This window comes from Seriola aureovittata, chromosome 12 (genome assembly GCF_021018895.1).
Source record: "Seriola aureovittata isolate HTS-2021-v1 ecotype China chromosome 12, ASM2101889v1, whole genome shotgun sequence".
NCBI lineage: Eukaryota > Metazoa > Chordata > Actinopteri > Carangiformes > Carangidae > Seriola > Seriola aureovittata.
In genome coordinates, this window is record NC_079375.1 from 25,533,287 (window position 1) to 25,550,564 (window position 17,278).

General features: G+C 42.7%; 1 protein-coding gene and 1 long non-coding RNA gene across 2 annotated transcripts; one reads left to right on the forward strand and one right to left on the reverse strand.

Annotated features, from left to right (window-relative positions):
* The first annotated feature begins 9,807 nt into the window (after window positions 1–9,807).
* On the forward strand, window positions 9,808–13,790 carry LOC130178381 (homeobox protein engrailed-2b-like). Its single transcript, XM_056390523.1, has 2 exons — window positions 9,808–10,693; window positions 12,960–13,790. Exons 1-2 carry the CDS (start codon window positions 10,165–10,167, stop codon window positions 13,274–13,276), a joined length of 846 nt encoding a protein of 281 aa, XP_056246498.1. The 5' UTR covers window positions 9,808–10,164; the 3' UTR covers window positions 13,277–13,790.
* Window positions 13,791–14,676: 886 nt separating this feature from the next.
* LOC130179187 (uncharacterized) lies at window positions 14,677–16,687 on the reverse strand. Its single transcript, XR_008829250.1, has 3 exons — window positions 16,450–16,687; window positions 15,300–15,373; window positions 14,677–14,817 (listed from the first exon to the last, which is right to left on the reverse strand). It is a non-coding gene; the product is annotated as an uncharacterized LOC130179187 (long non-coding RNA).
* Window positions 16,688–17,278: the final 591 nt, after the last annotated feature.

Sequence of the window (17,278 nt, forward strand, 5' to 3'; positions counted from 1 at the left end):
CCAAAGAGAAATATATGTACCAGACTATTTATCTTTTTTAAGTATTTCATATTGTCATTTTGCAGTTTTTCTTTCTGTATACTGTTCACTTTGCTGCTGTAATACTGCACATTTCCCTAGTGTGGGACTAATAAAGGAATATCTTATCTTTACATTTTAAGATTAGCACAGCAGGTCCAGGGTCCTGTCTCCTCTGGTAGTCCAGAGGGGGAGAGTCTTGTCCCGGGTTAGGGCTAACCCTCACAGCTTCTGCTTCTTTGCTGATGTGTTGTGCTGATTTTCTAACATGTCATTTCTTCTACAATTGGTTCCTGCAGTAGTTAATTACTTCATTCATTAGTGGGTGTCACATCAGCTGTCAGGCGTGTACAGTCCACACAGGTAGATGTGTGTGTGCGTGCAGACACATACGTTGCACGGTGAATCATAGCTGCTTCAGAGCTAAAAGACCTTGACAAACCGAGCTGCAGCAAATTGAGCGCAGTGATTGGGGAAGCTCTCTGACAGCTCCATCACTGATGTAGACTGTCACCTTCTGACCTCATTGGTATCCAATGTAGACATTACGGCAGACACACCACCTGTCATTATGCACCACGTCAGTCTTGGTCCTTATTCCCGTGCCCCCACCACCAGGATGAGAGTGAGACACAGCCAGTAGAACAGTGATTGGACGAGCCATTTGACAGCTACATTAATGCCCAGGCTGATCACCTGATGACCATACACCTGTTGGATATAGACGTCTCTCTTTAGGCATGATGAAGGAGCGTAACCCCTGAGGTGTTTCCTCTCTCAGGTATGACAGTTCTATCTTCATCAGTGGATTTGACTCTCCCAGTCTGGCCACTTTATTTCTGCTCATGTCAATGAGCTGTTGTTAATTCTACAAGAAAAAAAACAGGGTGTTTATCATATTAACACAGTGGTCATAAAGGAATAATGACTGAATAATTGATTCTGAATGAACACATGAGCGAAAGTGTGGATTCAATGAGAGGCAGTAAATATTATGACTGAGTCAGGGTTTGACTTTTATCCCGGATGTTATATAAATTTATGAAACAAGGTAAAATATATTCACAACTTTCTCAAGAAATCATTTCCAATCAGTAGAAAAGGTAGAAACATTATTAGATGTCATTTAATTAGACTAAGCACTCCAAACACATACTGCCATTCTCTGACCTCAGTTTAATTAATGGTGCAACATCTTCATGCAAATAACGTGGAGCGTGACTCAGTTGTCATTGTACTGTATGTGAATGTTCGAGATGTGTGTGTCATCAGCATCAGTCTGCTCAGTCAGTCCTTCTGTTCTTTACTCATCAACAAATGAAAATCTCAAACCATCACTCTCTGATTTCTCTTTCTGTGATTCTCAGTCCCACTGAGTCTTTAAAATCACCTCACAAATACATAGTTTCAGCAGTGGATTAATCCTCATCTGGTGCTGTAGTGAGCATTTACAACAGCAGGAGAGAGAGAGTGTGTGGGTCTGAATAAACTACTAAATAAACTACTGTGTGTGTTCATGAAGGAACATGTCACCCAGTCAACAGTTTAGCTAACTAATGTTAGCTAGTTTCTAACATTAGCTTTAAGTTACAGTTTAGGTAACTAATATTAGCTAGTTTCTAACTTAAGCTCTAAATTACAGTTTAGCTAACTAATGTTAGCTAGTTTCTAGCTAATGTTAGCTAGTAACTAATGTTAGCTAGTTTCTAACTTTAGCTTTAAATTACAGTTTAGGTAACTAATGTTAGCTAGTTTCTAATTTAAGCTCTAAATTACAGTTTAGCTAACTAATGTTAGCTAGTTTCTAGCTAATGTTAGCTAGTAACTAATGTTAGCTAGTTTCTAACTTTAGCTTTAATTTGCAGTTAAGAGTTAGAGTTAGAGTTACAGTTACAGTTACAGTTACAGTAGAGATTTCTTACCGGTAATTATAACTATTACTATATATTTCCCGTATTCATGCTTGGAAGAATCTTGTGATACGATTTCAGACACCCCTAAAGTGGACCGTACCATGTCCTAACCCTACCGTTAAGACTTGTTTACTTACCTACCTCGCGTTAGTGGCTCGTGTCGCGTCGGTTCCCCCGCGCGACAGTGACGGTGAATGTAAGTGTCAGTATCAAACTATCCTGTTGGTTTAATACACTTTATACGGTCTTACCTTCACAGTTTCTGAATTAGATTGTGTGAAGTATCTACAGATGAACCCTGACGTTATCATGTTTCTAACTTTAGCCTTGAGTTACAATTTAGCTAACTAATGTTAGCTAGCTTATAGCGCCCATTCGTTTCCAGTGTTAGCTTGTCATTTCATTAGCAGTAGCTAATGTTAGCAAACACTGGTGCTCAGTCACGAGCAGTGAGACGGTTTAGGATTAATTGTTGTATAGATAAGTTTTGACATCAATATAGAGTTTATTATTAATGTTATTAATGTTGTGTGTCTGTGGTGGTTTAACTAGTCCTTTACCCTTTTAAGTTTTTAGGAAACACCCTCTTTGTTTTCATTCAGGAATTCGGGAGTTTTATCTGGTTTGGTAATTTAACAATTTTTTTTTTTTTTTTTACCTTGAAAATAGTAATACAAAAAAAAAAAAAAAAATCATACTCTACAGGATCTTTTCCACAGAATGAATATGTTTCTCACTGCTGAATTAACGGAAAAGATAGGATTCACTCCCGCTGCCCAGCTCTTTGTTAGGTTGATAGTGTGTTTGCTTCTGCTTCAGCATCGTGTGGGTTTGTATTTGAGTGGAAATCATGGTCTGCTGGTGTTGTTTGTGTGTGTGGGTCTGATGTGCTGGCATCATCATCTATAGACTGTAGACATTAAGTTCAACAAGCTTGGTACTGTAAGAATTGTAAAACTTCAATCTCAAATATCTTTAACTTACATTGAGTATAACAGGAAAACTACATAGACACAACGCTTTCTGTTTTTAAATCTTTTCTTTTTATATCATGTTTTTTCTTTTTGGAAAGTGGTTAATATTTTGATCTAATTTATTTTCATAAATCTTTATATTATATATTGAGTTGTTTGTATTTAGATATTCAAAATTATTTATTGTTTTGTTTATCTCTTTTTTAATTTTTTTTTTTTTTATTAATTCTTCACTTGAATTGTATCTAAAGTTTAAGACAGTCCACTGTTAAAAAGGAAAAGTGTTTTTTAAAAGTTCAATAAATGTGAGGTGTTTCTAAAGTCAATGAGTAATCGTGTTAAATAATCGCCATCTCAATATTGATCAAAATAACCTTGATTCTGATTCTTGTCTTACCTGACTGTGTGTGTCGAGACGAGTGTGTGTGAAGAAGATGAGTAGCAGCTGTAGACGAGACTCTTCAGACGGGACACGTTCCTCCATACTTTATCTCTGTAGGTTAAATGTTGTCATTAGACATTTCGGAGCAGCAGCACATGTTAAAACCAGGGTGTTAATTGAAAATGAGAGAATGACCTCCAAGAGGCAGAGTGAAGCCAGAAAGTGTCTAATAGAAAAGTTCCCCAGGGTTTACACACAGTGGTACTTACTGCCACCCAGATTCAATCAGCACCGTCAGATTAACCAGAACAAGCAGCACAGTTTTAATTAGGGCATTTTGAAGTATGATATTTAGCTGGAATAATAATAGCCTTTGCCTGATGGTTGGTAGAGAGTTGATAAGATGTGGTGGGAGAGAAGATAATGGAAAGTAAAAGGAGATGGTCGTCATGCATCAGGTCAAGGTCACAGACGGATAAACTCCAAGATCTTCTGTTTATTCCACCAGTCCCTGCACTGACATCTAAACAGTCCGAATTCAACATGTGACTCATCAAACACAGTTAATGATGCAGTTTGTTATAAAGCTATATCTGTGGACTATAAACTTACTCATAGTTACATTTATAATCTGTAACTTTTCCATATGAAAACATCTAAAAACAACTTGTCCTAAGTTCTCTATGTTGTTGAGTTCTGTTCTTACATTTTCACAAATGTTTCCAGTAAATCTCAAACCTAGAGAAATACGTAATTTTAATCATGGTCGCCTGTTGATGACATCATATCCTCTATGACCGTGTGTCAGTGTGTTTGTCTGACAGAAGCTCAACATTGACTTTCATCCAGTTTAAAGCCACATACACTTTTTACACCTCGGTGGTTTTCAGCTCGTTATTTGAAGAGATGGAAATGTGAGACAGCTCAGCTCCAGCTGCTGGAGACGTCCTGTGTCCGCCGAACAGCATCTCTGATTACTGAAGGTAAACTGTTTAATTGAGTGTTTCTGCTGGTTTTAATCTCCTGGTGTGTTTGTTGTGGAGAGGAGGAAACCTCTGTGGATCATTCAGCTGCTGGTGAAAACCTGCTGAACGTCTGGTTCATAAGTTCTCAGAGAAACAGTCAGAACAAAGGTTAGCATCAGACTCAGCTCCAACTCTTCCCTGAGTCTCTGTCCTCCGAACAGCGTCGCTCAAACTCTGACTTTAAATGTCAAACTGCTTTATTCAGTGTTTTTAACAGTTAGAATCACTGGGTCTGTTTGATTTCCTGAACCACTGACACTGAAGGAATCCAAACCGGGAGGAGACAACGACTCCCATGATCCCACGCTGTTTCATTGCCATTGTTTGTTATTGTTTAGATTGACAGACCATTAGAAACAGAAGTTAAATACTTTGCATTTAAGTCTCATTTCATGGACTTTTCAGTGAAGTGAGTGACGTGTTGTGTCATTAAAGTGTTGAACAGAAAAATATTTCTTCCTCTTAGATTGTGGATTTTCAGTGACAGAGCAGATGTGGCTCATTTTAAGGATTTTAATGAGGTTATAAACAAAAAAAACTAACATGGTTATTAAAATAAAACTGATAAAACAAATGAGTTTAAAGCAGCACTGAGTTAATACGAACCAATAACACTATCCAGTGTTCTTCCTTTACAGTAATAAAAATCACACAAGAAGTCAAACACCTTAATCAAATACAACGTTAAAGACCTCTGCATCCAAGAGACATCCAGGGTTCTGCTGGGCCCGAAGAACCTTTAGGTCCTGGTCCTGAAGAACCTGTTCATGTTCCTGTAGGACACGTTAAGACCGAAGAAGAGAAGTGCGGCTCAGCTTTGTCTCCTGTGTGTGTGCTGCGTCCTTTTCTTCTCCAGAGGACAAAGTCAGGGAGGCCTTTCAAAATTAAAAAAAGCACCGGAGCAAAACCTCCCTTTGTCAGCCGCCACTGCTGTGAACTCATGCAGGACCGAGCGACGGTCCAGGAGGCCAAGCTCCGCCGGAGCCCGGGAGGCCAGTCAGCCCGGCCCGCAGGCTGCTTTCACACCGGGTTTATCCACGGCACGACGATCAGGAGGATTAGAGCAGTTAGTGACAGCAACAGGCCTTTCAGCATGTTACAGAGAGACGAGCCGGACCAGAGGAGGACGAGGACTCTGTCCAGGTAGGACTCCGATTCTGACATAGATAGATAGATAGATAGATAGATAGATAGATAGATAGATAGATAGATAGATAGATAGATAGATAGATAGATCAGAAACTGAAGGTGTGTGTCTCGTGTTGATCAGGTCATAGTTCAACCCACTGCTCATCACTGTGTCCCTGCACTGACTCTGTAACAGAGCAGACAGAGTGGAATAGGAAGTGTCTCCCCTCCTCCCCCCTCCTCCCCCTCAGAGAGGTTTTGTAAAGGGGGACAGGAAGCTGATGGTCTCAGCTGACCTCTGCTTTGTCTCCAGGCTCATCTCACATCTGGGCACCAGCACAATGAGACAGCAGCACTCAGAGAGTCAGAGGACCTCAGTCACCACAGGGCTAATAATAAGTACTAGTAATAATTAAATAATAATTCTTATTATTCTTGTTAAACTGGCTCCATCAGCTGATTGGCGCCATGACAACCTGCCTCAGGTGTGACGTGATGCAGAGGAGCAGGTGTGTGACCCTTTGGAGAGAAGTGAATACAGACCTGTACCTGACCCCCTGAATAACATTCATGTTAACACTGATACGTACAGGTGTGCGCACAGACGTGATTACGTCTTAACTCATCACGCTGACGTTGGTGTTTCTCCAGCTTTTATTTGGGCTTCACCTGCATCTACATATGTTCAGAGCTTCTGATTGGCCTAAAGGCCACAGGTGAATCACAGAGCTGGACACAGGCTCGTGCAGCTGACGTAAGAAACGTGACATGGGCGGGAGACAACACCATCCAACGTGGAGATCAAACGGGCCTGTTGAAAACACCTGACGTTCAGGGGATCGTTACCTGATTGTGAACCGCCAGTAACCACAGGTATCTACACTGAGTTCAGGCCTCACCACATCACACTGACACAGTCCTGGAGGCGGGAAATGTGACCAGCCGCAGAGACACGCAGCTCTGACACGGACCAACAGACTTCATGAAGGGACCGGAGTTCGTTTTCACTGCTCACATTAATTTTTTTTAGCGCGGGAATTATCCTGTTATTTCTACTATTTTACTATATTTTAATTAATAATATAATATAAGACAAATTATATTATAACATTGTAAGACTATTGTTATAATATAAAAGTAATAGTATGCTATAATAGCCTATAAGACAAAAAATATAGCAGGTAGCTATAATATAATGTAATAGCCTATAATATAATATAATATGATATAATATAATATAATATAATATAATAGCCTATAATGTAATGTAATATAATATAATATGATATGATATAATATAATATAATATAACATAATATTATACTAATAAAAGTGACTTATATACAAGACTAATGATATAGACTAATACGATCATAATAATAATGATGATAAATAAGAACAATATTAGCTATAATTAAGAGTAATAATATAACATTAGGTATAACATTAACATATTATAATTTAAAAGTAGTAATATAAGATAAAATATCAGTGTTTCCCGACAAAGTCACGACAGAGATACGGGGTTGTCATCCGCCCGCAGTGACGTGTTTATGCCTCGACCTGAGCCCCAGTATCAGGCCTCAGACTGCCGGGACCGTCCCGCTGCTGCCCCGCGAGCTGCTCCACTGTCCATGCGGCCGATTATAGTGCTCTGTGCCCGGCGTAGTTCTGATGCAGTCCGCCTCCACTGAACAGCAAGGAGCGAAGCGGGACAGAAAAAACACACACTGAAAAAAACAAATAAATACACGGTCCAAGTTCAATTTAAAAACATTTAGTCTGACAGCTGGATGTACCACTTCTTTCTTTCTTTCTTTCTTTCTTCAGCCATATAGGCCTACACACACACACACACACACACACACACACACACACACACACACACACACACGTGTATATATGTGTGTGTGTATATGTACAGGCCCTATCACCTTTCTAGCCTTAATCAGAGCAGAACTGTTTTTACTTTTTAATCTGCTTGTGCATGCGTGTGCGTGTGTGTGTGTGTGTGTGTGTGTGTGTGTGTGTGTGTGTGTGTGTGTGTGTGTGTTCACCCAGCAGTTCACCCAGATGCTGCGTTCAGATGCAAAGCCAAACGAATGTCCCTCTGCTACACACACAACAAGCCTTGTTGTTGTTGTTGTTGTTGTTGTTGTTGTTGTTGTTGTTGTTGTTGTTGTTGTTGTTGTTGTTGTTGTTGTTGTTGTTGTGCACACACGTCCAGTAGCGTGTGTAGTCTGGACTCCTCGGGTCCTGGTCTGGGTGAGAACCCTAACCTCAGTCCGAAGTGGATTCAGCTGGAGCGGACGTGTAGCTTCGCCTCAGTTCGCGCGAACAGGAGCGAAGCGGCCTCAGTTCGCCTGCTGCGCGCGCGGTAAACTTTAGTTTTGCGTTGGTTTTGAAGATGAACTCGACCTGGCTGAAGTAACGCTGCACAGGAGCAACGTTAACGAATGACGTCACCTGACCCGGGCCTGAGCTGACAGGTGTGACACCACGTGCAGAGGAGACCGGGGATGGTTGCAACACTTCCTATATTTCTCTCAGTGACTCAGAGACTTTTTAACCAAACTTTTATATATTAAACTTACATCTGTCCGCTAATGACCCACACCGTCTAAAGATGATTACACATGACAGATCACATTCATTTAGATTTATTTAATGGAAGAATTCAGATGTTACAACTGACCCCAACCCTGAGAGCAGCTGCAACATATTAAAATACATTCAATTTCACCAGTTAAGTTTTTCTTTTTTCTCAATAAGCTTCTGAAAATATGCATCATTTACAATAATATTAGCATTATTTATTTGATTAATAATATTTATCAAAGAACATTTATTGAGTTTTCTTTTGTGTAGAACATAGAACCTACCATGAGTCGCAATTACACAATTTATCTATTTTATTGCTTATAATGAACAGAACATGCAAATATATTATAAGAGCAGGAGAGGCAATAACTGAATAATTCACAAAATAACTCGTTGATATTTTCCTTTATGTTAACATGAGGAATTATTGTGTTTCTGTTGTGCAATGGGACAAAATTAGCAGCGTATTTTGTCTATTTTGATCTAAAAACGTTGTGTCTGATTCGGCTGCTCAGCTCGAGAACAGTTACAATAACTTGTCAGACATGACAGAACAACATGTGCAAGACCTGACACACATTAACCGTGTCATTTAGAAGTCAACAAATCAGTGATTATAACTCACTAAGTTTTAATTAATTCAGACAAAAGTTTTGACTAAATTCACCTCCACAGATCCAAAACAAGTGATTTTCAATAAATGCAGCAGCAGATGTTGAATGTGTCTTCTGATTTCCTGGTGGGGGGAGGGGCTAACTGAGCATGTGCAGCATGAGTGTCATCACTTTAGCATGTTTCTGATTGGAGCAATAAGACTTGTTGCAACCGACCCCAGTCTGTCCTGTGAGAAGGAGGGTCCAGAGAGGTAAAGAGTGAAGCAGCACCGACGTTAACTTTAACCGTGCCGAGCCTCTTCTGAACCAGCTGAGTCTGCAGCCTCTTTCACAGCACTGACCTCTGGGCCTCCGGTTCAAGAGAGTCCACTTCCTGTGACCCAGAGTCCAGGATCAGCTGGACTCCTGCTGCACAGTCGGACCTCATGTAAATGCATGTTGGCCGGCCCGCCATCAAGATTCAGAACCTGCTCTGAACAGCACCAGGTCCACATGTGAAGGAGACCCAGAGATACTGCTCCACAAGAGGGACACTCTGAGACTCACTGAGCAGAACCAGAACTGGATTCAGGTTTCTGGACCTAAAACCTGCTGCGTTTCTGACCACACTGTGCTGACAGTAACATGTGTTGCATTCAGGTGCTGTGGTAAATCTGAAGTAAGCCTACTGAAAGAGTACCTGCCTACCTGTAAATTCTACCTGCTGATCCAGTTCACCTGAGTTCAGACAGGCTGATGTGTTCACGGTCCACAGGCACTGACACTAACTGACCCTGATGTGATGTAACAGTAACTTACCCTCCGTGCTGAGGCCTGGTCCTGTTGGACTGTGACGGTTCAGGGACTCTTGGGTCCGACCGGATCCGGACCGAGGCTGCTGATCAGCCTCCAGCAGTGGAAAATAAAGCTGCAGTAATGAGATGTTTCCGCTGTGCCGTGAACGCATCACACACTGACTGTGGATTGGGTTAATCTGTGCCTCCAGGGAATTCCGGGAGCCTCACGTGACATCAACTCCCCAGCTCTATTGGTCCGAGGCACGTGTCTGAGAAACCCGTAATATGACGTCACGCCAGCGTCTCGCAGCCAATCAGAAATGAGAACCAAAATCCGTAGTGAAAGTATTTGAGCTTCGTCTTCATCAGACTCTTTCAGCTGCTGGAAGCTTCAATCATTTTGTGCAGAGCCGCAGAAATTAAACACACTCCAGTTGTGTTTTTTTTTTTCCAGCTGAGTTTAATGTTGTGATGAAGGTGTGAGGATGAGGAGCGGCCTCTCAAACTGAAGCATGATCTCTCTTTGTCAAAATCATAAGAGGCGCCTTTTCTCTGCAGAAACACTGTGAACTGCTCCAGCAGGATTTTAAACCTCTGTCTTTGACTCGCAGTGATTCTCGTCCATTGATCAGAAGGTGAGCGGGACGCACCGGGACGCACCGGGACTCTGGGATCACTGCTCTGCACAGGGACGCACAGAATCAGGTCCTGAGGGCGACCAGGCTTCATCATTATGGAAGAAAATGCTCGCCGAGACCCAGAGGACTCCATCCGAGGCGAGGAGTCCAACCGGGCCATCCTGCCTCTCCTCCAGCCTCCTGGAAACCAGCAGTCCCACAGGATCACCAACTTCTACATCGACAACATTTTAAGACCGGACTTCGGCCGAAAGAGGAAGGACGGGACTTTGGTCCGGGACAGGGACGGTCTGGGAGTGATCCTGCGGAGAGAGGAGCTGACGGGGAGAAAGGCTCCAAAAACTGGCAACCCGCAGCAGGGTGGAGCAGGAGGCGAGGTGGAGGAGGAGGAGGAGGAGGAGGAAGAGGAGGAAGAAGAGGAGGACACGGGAGCATCCGACGACCAGCATCCGGACCCCGAGGCCAGGAGGCCTGACCTGAGAGTCGGTGATGCGGCTGTGAAGGGCCGAGCGAGCGGCGGGGACCGCTGCCTCAGCCCCCAGGCCAGCGCGGCCCCTGGAGCCAAGCCGATGCTGTGGCCGGCCTGGGTTTATTGTACCCGCTACTCAGACCGTCCGTCCTCAGGTTGGTGGGAAAAAAACTGTGTCAAATATTTTGTTTAATTCAAAGAAATAATAAAACAAAACAAAATAATAATAGATATAATAAATAAAAATTAAATAAAACTGAACGAAGCTCAGTTTGAATTCTTCAAAAAAAAAGAAGCTGAGTTGCAGAAAAAAACTCAGCTTCTTATTTCAGATAAAAACATGTGAATTAAAAAAAAAAACTGAAAAAAAGAACAAATACTAAAAAGAAACAAAAAAAGTAGAATAAGGTTTTATTCTTTTTATTCTTCCAACTGTTCGACAGTTACTTACATTTGACAAACCGATTATTTCACCTTCATAATTAATTTGATCATTTATTTTTTATTATTTCATAACTTCAATATTAGAAAAAATGATTTCAACATTTTATTTAAATTATCATTCATCACCAACCGATTTTAGACCGAACAAAGTAGTTTAACGCGGAGTAGAAACTAGTTCCTGTTGTTGTGGATGATTCGATCCGGATCCTGGTTTTAAAATAAAGATAAAGTCTGACAGATTCCAGGAAGTGATTTCAAAAATAAATCAGAAATGAAATAAGAGAGAAAAATCAAGCGAAAACGAGCAGGAGTGAAGTAAAACCAAGTTTAACGCCATTGTTCCTCAGTCTTCTTTGTTAATATCCATTAGCATATTTTTTTTGACAATGGTGGAGGGGGGGTTTAAAAAGTGAGGCCGTGAGTCCCGGAGGATCCGGGTTGGATGTGAAATGCTGAACCACGACTTTAAAGTCTTTTCGCTGACAAACAAACAAACAAATAAATAAATTAGTTAATGAATAAATAAATAAAATCGCGGTGGTCTGAGATCCTCCAGAGTCCGGACCACCTGAGTCCGCTTCAGACCGGGTCCCCTGGTCTCAGCTCGGAGTTAAATGTTGGAGGTTATGTTTAGTGGACGCGTGGTGGACTTGGACTTTTCCTTTGTCGTGGTTTGAGACTGAAGAAGCGGATGTTTTCCGAAACATGATCGAACAGCTGAGCGCGGGAAATTTAGTCTTTATCGAAGAGTGGTGTGTGAGAATCGAGACCGGAGGCTGATCCGGACTCAGATGATGTTTTATTGTTGTAGTGGGACTGAAAGTTTCCATGAGGCCTGAGCTGCTGAGGGACTGACCCACCGGCCTCCACGGGGTCCGGGGGCCGCAGCTCAGACCACCGGGCCCCCGTTCTGTTAGAGACTGCAGACCCGCAGCGGTCTGAGCCGGACTCTGGGTGCTGGTCGGGATTCTGGGTGATGGTGGTCTCAGTTAGTTTATCGATGTTAAATGAAACAGCTGATGAGGCCTGCTGTGAAAGAAGAGCACACTCTGGTGTTTCAGTCCGGATCCGGGTTTTTCTGAACGTTTGAACAGAACCGGAACCGAGTTTTACTCTTTTATTTTTTTTATAATTTTAGGAAACTACTTTTTGAAATGTGGTTCCTATGGTAACAGGGAGGGAAAGAGGCGCCTAACCCCCCAGTCCTCGATCATATCGTGACCCCACCCCCATCTGCACCCTTCTCCTTCTCCTCCTCCGGTTTTCATAGTGCTGCAGCAGATCTGGATCTGGATCTAGATGTGGATCTGGATCAGGATCTGGATCTGGATCTGGAGGACCTGCTGCCTTAGAGGTTAAACCTCAGTAGGATTTGACTGACACACTGTGCGTCAGGGGGTTTAGCCCCATCAGCTGTTCACATGTGGTCTACAGGCCGAACCGGATCTCATAAAAATAAAACATGAAATATAAATAAATCAGATTTAATGGAGAAAAAAATCAGACAGAACCGGAGACGCTGGTGTGAACAGACCCGGGTCTGCAGAGGCGGGTCTTCATTTAGTCAAACAAACATTTTCTTTGAATTAAAAACTCCTCCTGAAGGATAACCCCCCCCCCCCCCCCGACCCCCTGACCCAAATACAAGTCCAGTGGTCTGATCTGTGGAAAAGTACCGTGTACAATATGTTACTATCATTATTATTATTATTATTATTATAATAATAATTATTATTATTATATTATATATATTATTGTGCCACACCTGAAGGACCTGTGTGAGGGGGACTGTGGGAACGTGGTCTCAGTCCCGCTGTAAGGGACCGGAGTCTCTGACTTCAGGTGTCACACACCAAAATAAACTTCCTAAAAATCAATAATCAGCTGTGATCAGAAGCATCAGCAGCTCGGTCTGTGTTTATACTCTGTGGTTGTACTGACTCTGACCCCCGGATGTGGTTTTTGTCTCTGCTCCAGGGCCCAGATCCCGCAAACCAAAGAAGGCCCCGACCCCGAGTAAGGAGGACAAGCGGCCCCGGACGGCCTTCACGGCGGAGCAGCTGCAGCGGCTAAAAACTGAGTTCCAGAACAACCGGTACCTGACCGAGCAGCGGAGGCAGAGTCTGGCCCGGGACCTCGGCCTCAACGAGTCCCAGATCAAAATCTGGTTTCAGAACAAACGGGCCAAGATCAAGAAGGCCTCCGGGAACAAGAACTCTCTGGCGCTGCACCTGATGGCGCAGGGGCTGTACAACCACGCCGCGTCCAAGGACGGCAAGTCGGACAGCGACTAGAGGAGGCCCGGGGGGAGGAGTGGAGGAGGGGGGGTCCCGAACCATGCAATAAAACCACTTCAGTACCAGCATTCATATTTAAAACCAGACCAGAGACGATTTTGGTTTGTCTTCAGTGTGTGTGTGTGTGTGTGTGTGTGTGTGTGTGTGTGCAGTTTACGTGTCTTCAGGGCTTTAGTGCCGACGACGTCTGATCCGGGTCAAAGATGGTGCTGCGTTCACGTGTCAGTCAGAGGTGTAGGCCTGGACCCGGCCTCGGTGTTCACGCAGACCTCAGTCACATGTTCACAGAGCGACGCGACCTGAACTGGTTCAGATCCAGATCCAGATTAATTCAATTAAGATGCATTGATAAAAAAAAATCAACAATATTTGATCACTTTCCCGCCAAACAAAAAGAGCAGGCCGAACTCTAGACCTGACCTTTTTAGAGGCGGGAAAAGTCAACAACATCTAAGGTCACGCGCACTATAGCCCTACGTGTGTGTATGTGTGTGTGTGTGTGTGTGTGTGTGTGTGTTGTGTGTGTGTGTGTGTGTGTGTGTGTGTGTGTGTGTTGTAATGAAACGAATCTGCTGAAACCCAAAGAGTTTAGTGTGGGAGCAACTCAGTGTGTGTGTGTGTGTGTGTGTGTGTGTGTGTGTGTGTGTGTGTTTACCTGCTGTCTGCCTTCTACAGCCTTTAAAAGGCGCGAAACGCGCCTCAGATCTGGGAATGTAACGCCGCAGTTTGTTGTAATGAACGGTGACGTCACAGAGTCTACAATGATCACAATGTAACAAAAATGATTCTTTGACCTGGTTTTATAAAGTAGCGACGGATTTTCAAAATAAAAGCAGGATCTGGTTTCCTTTTTATTTTCTGTTGAGCTGTAGGACAACACTTATTTTGAAAAGTTGTCCAGTTAAATGACCAGCACAAAAACTCCAATCTGAGCCTAAACCGCTTCCCCTGCGGTCCCAGAACCAGGTCTCACTGAGCGGCCAGACCCTGGACCTGCAGCACAGACCGGTCCAGAAAACAGACCGGGTTCGAACAGTGACAAAAACCACTGTACTCTTATTTATAATAACATGGACATGTGAGGCCCGTGGGCGCGGGCTCTGCAGTGTTTACATAACTTATTTTCCTGCAATAACTCCTGTGTTTGAATGCAACATCTTCTCTGGGTCCAAACCAAATGCTGTGAATGTTTTTTATTTCAGTTCCAGACGTGAACGAGCTTCTGCCTTAAAGTCAAGCTGAAACCTTCAGAGTCAGAGCAGCAGCTTTTCTGTCAGCGGCGCTTTCATATCAGGATTTTTACAGAAGAAATAATCAGCTGTTCTCTTTTATATGCTACATGTAAATAATTTATATCGTGATGGTGTGATGGTGAATAAACGACAACAATGCAAATCTGACTCTTCAGGTCGTGCTTTTATTTTATAGCCGGAAAGAAACATGTTTTACAAAGGAGGGAAAACCTCTGGTGTTTATCTGACGTGAAGGTCTGAAACATCTGGATGATGATGGCATGGACACAACAAGCTGTGTCTCTGCTGTGACAAATGCAAATGAGGTATTATTGATAATTTATCTGAAATTTTACTGTGACGTCGTTGTTTCTTTATTTACATAAAAATCACAGTTAATAAACTTTAAATATAACAGATTATAATGTGATATTTACAGTGCAGCTGACCCACGTGTTACATTTACCTTAAAAATAAATAAATAAATAATATATATTTATATAGAAATATAAAAACAGAATAATATGTGATAAGTTTGCTGCTCAGTGAAAAAATAAATCTCCATGTTTGATTTTTTTCATGTTTTCAGAGTTTAATACATTTAAAAAAGTAAAAACAAAAAAACAAAAAAAAACAAAACAAAAAAAACATTTATTTTTATTTTTATTTTTTTATTATAAATTCTTGATGTTGATATTTCAGAGATAGGAGCTGGTGACGGGACAGCAGTGACATGGACTCAGGGTGAGGACATTTAGAGGTGTTTATCAGTGCAGAGCTTCACTCACATCAACGTGTCTGAAGCTGCAGGACAAGGTCTTCCTCTGTCCTCTTCTTCATCAGATGACATCGTACTGATTCCCTGAACAACAACACGTCAGTCTACAACAGATCTCCAACCTGTTTCACTCTCTGAACTACTTCAACAAAATAAAAGCGGCTGAGAGCTCCTCATGTCTTTATATTCACGTCGTATCCAAACACTGAAACTGATCTCCAAACTGCATCAGATCAATAAGATCATTGAACAAATCGACACATATCAACTTCCAGAAACATGTGAAACTCACATCAGACAAAAATGTGAGTCATGATTCAGTCGGAGCTGAACACAGACACGAGAACACTGTAAATAAACCTCCATGAATCTGATCAGAAACCAGAGAAGAAGAAGCAGCAGCTCCTCAGTCAGTGATAGATGTCAGTTCATCCAATGAACTTAAATAGATGATTCACTTCTCTTCATTTTACAAAACGTAAACGAACATGAGCTGAAAAAAAACCTCACTGTATCCATGGCAACATATTTCCTGTTTGTTGAAAGGTTTAGTTTCTGTCTGAAGTGATGCCTTCACTGTATATCACCTACAGCTGATCCGATGTAAACAAACTCATTTGACTGATCTGGTGTTGAATGGGTGTGTGTGTGTGTGTGTGTGTGTGTGTGTGTGTGTGTGTGTGTGTGTGTGTGTGTGTGTGTGTGTGTGTGTGTGTGTGTGTGTGTGTGTGTGTGTGTGTGTGTGTATTTAGTTGCATTTAGAGCAGATTTACTGAGTGAAGTCGTGTTGGTTTGTACAGTGAGCTACTGGGAGCTCACGAGCCGCCAGTTGGAGACCGCTGGTCTACAGGAAATGAAGTCAATCAATCAGCAACATGTGACATGATCACCAACAACACAGGGATAAAAAGGCTTCAGTTAATCATCATCATCATCATCATCTTCATCTGTGACCTCAGATGGACGTTCAACAGTCTGTGGAGGCTTCTCAGTCTGTTTCACACTGATCGATCCAGCAGCTCTCACCTGACCGGATGACCCCTCAGTCATCAGCCCGTCTCTTCATCTGTTTGTCTCAGTAGAAAAGTCTCAGGTTAAAACTCTGAGGTGTGTGTGTGTGTGTGTGTGTGTGTGTGTGTGTGTGTGTGTGTGCGGTTTACCTGAGCGTGTGAGCGAGGTGAACGTGGAGGAAATGAGCGGAGATCCACCAACAAAGAGCCGGAGAGTTTGTCTGGGACTCGTCCAGCAGCAGCAGCAGCAGAGACCTGGAGCCTGTGAATGGCTGCAGGAGCCTCATCTGCATTTCCTTTCTTAGCTGCTTGTATGTGGAAGTAACGCCCAACGGCTGCTGACTCGATGAGCCCGGCTACTCTTGACTCGGAGGAGGAAAAGGGGGAGAGAGCTGGAGCTGGGTCTGTGTGCACAGTCTGGGGTTGTCATCTGAAGGGGGGTGGGGTTGGGAGGGGGGGGCAGAGAACCTGGATGAAGGTCAAAATGCTTTGGGTGTCCATGCAAAAAGCAGCATGTGACAAAACTGCAGCCAAGAAATGGTGAGAAACGGACATGTTTTCCTTCTCCGGCTCCCACTGTGGAGATCAGGGCTTTTCCAGATTCAACACGAGGCTCTGATTTTATATTTGGTTCACATTTAAACACTTAATATAACTTAATCTTTTTTTACGTATGTGGTTCTGATTCAAAAGCTTTTAGTGACTTTTTGAATTTTTCATTTCACTCTGTTGTAAAACATGAAGTTTGTTTGGACTGAATCCTCACAGACAGGAAGAGTATGAAGGTGTCGCTGTGTCAGTGTTTCTCCTCCTGACTTCTCCCCTCATCTCTCCTCAGACGGTCAGGTGAGCACGTTTAACTCCGCCTCCTTCCACACCTCTGCACACCTGGCCCAAAAATGGCAGATGAAGCAGCTCCTTCAGCTTCACCCTCGGAAAGATAACATAACATAACATAACATGTTTGGTTTGAGTGTTA